Here is a 5,907-nt window from a genome sequence, read left to right as displayed (position 1 = left end):
ACTGGTGGGTGCAGGCCCCGGGGGCAGGTGGAGGCCCTCGGAGCCCTGGGGTCGGGTACCGGCTCTGCTGAGCTGGAGAGCGGCTCTGTGGAAGGTTGGTGGCCCGCCTGTCCCTTCTCCCCGCTGGGTGGCAGGGCCGGCTCTCACCTCCCGGCTCCCGGCAGTCTTTATCACCCCAGGATATGGCAGCAGGGAAGCTTGCCTGGAATGGGGAACCTGCCGGAGCTGCTCAGGGAAATGTGAGCATCTCCCGGCAGTCTTTATCACCCCAGGATATGGCAGCAGGGAAGCTTGCCTGGGCAAAGGAATGTGTAAGCAAGAGTTTGTTTTTAGCCAGAGGGAATCAGTGAGGAAGCCTTTTTTTTTCTCTGTGGAGGCTTCTTTTCCCCCCCCCCCCTCTTTCTTTCTCTCCTCCCCAGCATATTCGCACTGAGTGGGAAATTAAAGCTACTGTTAGTAACATGCTTGCACACAGAAAGGTGCTGGAGCACCCACCGTCATCTTGCACAGCCTCCGCTTGGGGAAACTGTACTCGGGAACAGTTTTAAAATGGAGGTATTCTCCGCTAGTGTGCATGTATGAACCTCTTCTGCTCTCGAGCGCTGCCCAGCATGACAAGCACAGTGCTAGCTCCAGTGTACTCAGAGACCTGTCACATCTTACGCTGTGGGCTCTGCTGTCAGCATGTTTTAACCATGCAAGACTCTTCTACCGTGGGCTGTCTCCTACAGACCCTCAGTTCTGAGTTTTCCTTTGCCAAGCTTTCTCTCCCAGTGCTGCAGGGCTATCCTGTGACTTTCAGATCTGTGAAGCTGCCCCTGCTTAGTTTCCCTCTGTAGATCCCCGGCACAGTGGTGGAAAGAGCCTTTTCTTCTGCCGCATCCTTGCTACCCAGTCCAATCAATGCAGCCTGTGCTTTTAATTAGAAAATGGATTATTTCCAGGCACTAGAGGAGACCCCTGTGTGAGGTGAGCAGCCGGTACTGTCTGCCTTCGTGTACAGATGGGGGACTGGAAGCATGGAGGTGGCAGCGTACTTGAGAGAGGCAGTGATTCGAGTTCAGACCATGCCTTCCCCAGTCCGCTGCAGCTCCCAGCTTAAGAGCTGAATGCAGGCTTTAGGACATGTGCTGACCTACTCTGGAGGCTTTAAAAAAATGTCAGGCTTCAGGTAGCCCTGGCTATTTATCTTTATAGCAGCAGTGCTGTCTGATAACGGCCAGACTTGAAGTAATCTTCTAGGTGAAGCTATGTTGCCTTATTACTGTTAAATTTTTATACGGCAATTTCAGGTGTGCGCGGCTGGGAGTGTGCTGCCCTCTTAGCACCAAGAGATAAAGATCGGGCTTACCATTACAGCGGTAAGGAACAGAAGGCAGGCAAAGATCAGGTGAGCTCCCTGGGCCTGTGGCTGCAGCTTATCGTATCTTACGATCTGAAATACTGTAGCGTAAGACACTGCGTGGCTGCCCAGATCACTGGGTATCTCGTAGGGAGATTAGCGAATTACCAGCGCAGGGGAGTGACTCAATGTCCAGATAGGTTTTCAGCTGGTTGCTTAGGTTTAGAGTTCCTGGTGATGTACAAGTGGTGTGCTCAGCTATTTCTCTGTCTTCCTGGAGAGTTTTTCCTGCTCTGAAGTGGTAATGAAGCTTCTTCCTAAATTGCTGTATCATGGTGGAATCAAAATACAAAAGTCCAGCGTGTCTTTTTACCCCTTTTCCCTGCTGAGGACAGTGCTGACTTTAGGTGTGTCCCTTTGCTTTGTTTGTTTAACTTGAGGTTATTTGTTTCTCTTTCATGTTCCCTCCGTGCCGGAATGTTTGTTTATATTTAATGAAAAGTTTTGCTGTACATCCAAGGACTGCCTGTGAGCAAAGAGGGTTCCTAAGCCGTTGCATAAAGTTTCATTAGCTCTCTGATCACTGTCCTCAAGGCTTTGGTTTGAAAAGGGGTCCTTGCTGTTTGAATGGTTGCTGCAGACACTGGCCGATGGTCACCCGTAGGAGTCCCGTGTCCGTGCTGATCACGCAATAATACAGCTCGCTATATCACAGGTAATCCCCGTTGCCTGCCATACCATGTGTTTCCCAAATTCCATGTGGCATCCAGGGCAGGGATACAGGTAACACCTGCATTCAGGGAGCGTTCGGAGGACACAATGCGTGTCATGAAATGATTCCCGTTCTCCTTCGAGTGCTATCTGTGGGGGTTTCCCTGCCTCAATGAAGAGAAGGGGTCGTGATGAGAGTCTTTCCCTCTTCTTTGTTGCAGTTTTTCTCCGGACCTCGCCCTGGACTCTCCTGGCACTGACCACTTTGTTATCATTGCCCAGCTGAAGGAGGAGGTGGCTACTTTAAAAAAGATGCTGCACCAGAAAGATCAGATGATTTTGGAGAAGGAGAAGAAGGTACAGCCCTTGGCTTGCTTCCCCCCACAGCATGCTGACATGTTCACACAGATCACACTCCAGCGGAGTCTGGCTTTTTATCTTGGAGTGAGCAAGAGAGTTTCTGGCTGTTTCCAGGCTGCCTCCTTTCCAAAGTTAAAGAGGCTTTCTGGACCCACCCAGGAGATCTCATTTCATAAAGGGCCATTTTCTGACCACTGTCTCAGAGACTTCCGTGTGGCGGCAAGACTGAGAAAAACCACACTGCTCTGTGCAGAAAGACAGCCCTGGCCGCTCCTGCTTCTCTGTGGCGCTCAGTGATACGGTTCTGGTCTCATGGCGCTCCCCCTGCCCACCCCAGCACATTTCCGAACTCATCCAGTCTCACGGAACTTCTGCAGAGGCATTTTCTGTGGCAAGGTGCGTCTGGGGTTAAGGCATTCATTTCTTCTTCCAGCTCACTTGCTCCTTACTGGTTTATCTGCAGATCACGGAGCTGAAAGCTGACCTGCAATACCAGGAGTCGCAGATGAGGGCAAAGATGAACCAAATGGAGAAGACGCACAAGGAGGTCATGGAGCAGTTACAGGTGACAGCATTTTTGTTTTAATTTGCTGAGCTGTGCTGTACCCAGGAGTGACTGAGGACACTCCTGATCAGAACGCCCCGTGAGCTTCTGCACACACAGCTCTGCTAACGCTTCTCAGCCCTGTCCTACAGCCTCTCTGCTCTGCCAGGCAAGCCCCTCCCCAGCTCTGTACCAGGTTGCAGTGCATCATAACCCCTATTTATATCTTCCTTGCTGCTCTCTACTCGGGCTCAGACTTACTGTATTGTAAAGTGCTGTGTTGTGTCCTCTGTGGACTAGACGGGAACCATCAAACTCATTTTACCTATCGCCAAAATCAGGTTTGAACCTGTTTCTCCAGACTGCAGAACCTTTGTCAGCTCCCTACACCGCGTAGCTCTTAATGTGATTTATGTGACCAGTAACCAGAGAGAACAAAGCTCAAGAAACAATTGGCAGTTCCTTTAGCACTGTATCTCTGTAGTCCAAATAAAGAAGTCCCTGAGCTCGAGGGAACAGGGAGAGCAGGATTCTTGTCATGGCCGTGGAAACAATAGGCAGACTATCAGCATGGATACGCTCTGAGCCACCGAAGAGATCAGGTCAAAGGGGAGCTGGTTACAGGGAAGAAATCAGACACAGGAATGAACTTTGCACTCTTTAATTACTCTGGGGTATATAATGATCTAAAGCCCTAGCAATGAGAAATGGGAGGGGACAAGACAAAAGGCTTATATATTCCTGCTGAGAAAACAGCCCCTCCTCCATTAGCACACACCCAAGTTAATTATTGGAGTGGAAGACAGCTTTTGGAGACTACAGCTGCTGTCAGAAAGCCGGTGCCTGTGAGGTCCCCTTCACGATGCGCGTTCTTAAGCGCTGTAAGCCTGTCTGAAGGTTGGGATATCTGTGTGTGGCGTGCCGAGGCCTGGATGTGCTTCCCGCTCCTCGTGAGCTGGGAGGCACTGGTGGTTTGTATTTGAGGGACTGACGAGAGCCGGAGCCTTCGGTCTCTGTACTGCTTTATTGATCCTGCACTGCCTGTGTCAGCCCAGAGCTGCTTCTATCTCATAGCTTTGGGAGGCCTGCAAAGAATGAGTTGGTGTTTACTCCGGTTCTGAATAGACAATTTTCCATTAGCGCAAACCACCGCTTTTCGGTTGCCTTGACAGCCCTGGCTGTGAGGTCAAGGGCTAACTGGGAGACGGCCCCCCCCCCCCTCCTTGCAGTGGTTTCCCAAGGCAGGGCACGCTGGTTGCTCGGCGTGCGTGGGAACAGTATACCCTGCTGCTGCTGCTGCGTCTGCCTTGAAAGCTGTCGGACGCCTTCCAACAGCCTTAAACTTGCTCAATTCTGAAAGGAAAGAGGAAGCATCAGATCCACGAGCAGGTTTGCCAGCAGCCACCTGCCTCTCCTGGGTGGAGAGGGGTTTGCGTGTCTGTCGCCCGCTGTGCTGTTCTGTACTTAGCTCGGACTGGGACTGCCCCGAACTCATTCTCTCTGGTGTCCGAATGTTTTACTTCAGCTGGTATTGACTGAGGCTCTGGAAACTTTCTTCACTGATTCCAAAATAAAAGTTCAAATCCTCTCGGTGTATTGTAGGTGCCTTGAAGTGTTCATGTGATTCGCTTTTGGAACGTGCTCTTGGTTTTTATTATTTTGTCTTGTCTTTTCGTGGGGGGAGGCAGGGGTGCCTGTATTCTTCCAGTCTGCAGGAGGTAAAAGAAGCTGCTTTACCACATGCAGCGCTGGAGCAGAGGGTTTAATTCCTCTAATAACCCTTTGCATATTCATTCATTCACGGGAAACCAATGCAGAAGACCTGTATCTGGCTTCACACGGGTTCTACCCCTTATCCTACTGCTATAGCATAATTTACTACATGGGCTAGAGGAGAGCGAGCTCAGAAGTTTGGTAAAAGGGGCTAGAGAGCCTTGTTTGTAAGTTGCCAGGATTTAATTCAGTGTAAACTGGAGAGACTGTAGGTTGTTACATGTTGGTGCACTGATGGCTTCAGAAGGCGTCTGGTAGGGGCGCAGGATCGGTACAGCGCTGAATCCTGGTAAAATGTTGGCAGCGCCTGAAGAAACCAGGGGTGAGGCAAAGCTGGAGAACAGCGAGCCGCTTCACCCTGCCGTTTTTGAAACAAGTGAGAGCGTGGGGTAGGGGAAGCTGGCCTTCGACTCGCTAAAACAGGAGTCAGGGTGGGGGCTTGGGTCACCAGAGTTTTACTCCACCGCTTCTCACGCTGTCAAAGCACGGTGGCTGGTGAAAGGGGAAGGAGGGAAAGCCAGTCCCGCTGACCCTGGTCAGTGTCCTTGGCTGGTTTAACGCGAGTTGCGCGTTTTGTCACCTTTCACTGTGGAAGCTGTTAACTTTCAGCCCACTTCTCGGTTACAGCGGGGGGGAGGCGAGGGGGAAGGGATGGGAAGAGCTCTTTCTAGGTGGTTAGAGATGAGGTGCCGGACTTGAGCCCGTGCTGTGATGGCGCGCAGCAACATCTACCTCCTTTTTCATCCGCGCGCAGGATGCCAGCAGCTTCTGTCCAGGCAATTCTAGGATCCCGAGAACTAATGATGATCCGTGCCATTAAATACGCATTTTCACTGTGTTTCCAGGCCAAGAACAGAGAACTCCTGAAGCAAGCAGCTGCCCTATCGAAGGGCAAAAAGCCTGAGAAGTCGGGAGCAATAACCTCCCCTTAAAACCAAACCCCCAATCTGGGAGCTTTCCCCAGCATTAGCCAAGGAGTCTAGGAGGCCTGCCTGATCGCTGGAAGCCAAAACCTCAGTGTTGTCACTATCCCACTGCCGTGGACTCGATGGAAACGCCTGGTGTGTGTTGCCTTTCGACAGCATGCTTGAGCGTGTCTGGTTTCGACCTCTGTTGAATACCGGTCTGTATCGTGGTGATCCACGGGGAGAGGTCCCAGCCATCCTAAATCCCACCC

At 51.4% G+C, this 5,907-nt stretch overlaps 1 protein-coding gene across 1 annotated transcript in view; it reads left to right on the top strand.

Moving 5' to 3' along the window:
* FAM76A (family with sequence similarity 76 member A) overlaps positions 1-5,901 on the top strand; it is a 14,304-nt gene extending 8,403 nt beyond the window's left edge. The window contains exons 9-11 of the mRNA XM_009276260.1: positions 2,275-2,410; positions 2,877-2,978; positions 5,576-5,901. Of these exons, the coding sequence (XP_009274535.1) occupies positions 2,275-2,410; positions 2,877-2,978; positions 5,576-5,662 (325 nt within the window). The 3' untranslated portion in view covers positions 5,663-5,901. The remainder of the gene's footprint in view (positions 1-2,274; positions 2,411-2,876; positions 2,979-5,575) is intronic.
* Positions 5,902-5,907: the final 6 nt, after the last annotated feature.

This window comes from Aptenodytes forsteri, unplaced genomic scaffold (assembly GCF_000699145.1).
Source record: "Aptenodytes forsteri isolate BGI_AS27 unplaced genomic scaffold, ASM69914v1 Scaffold321, whole genome shotgun sequence".
Classification (NCBI taxonomy): Eukaryota; Metazoa; Chordata; class Aves; order Sphenisciformes; family Spheniscidae; genus Aptenodytes; species Aptenodytes forsteri.
The sequence above is the reverse complement of the archived record's forward strand: the minus strand, read 5'-3'. Positions and strand labels throughout refer to the sequence as shown.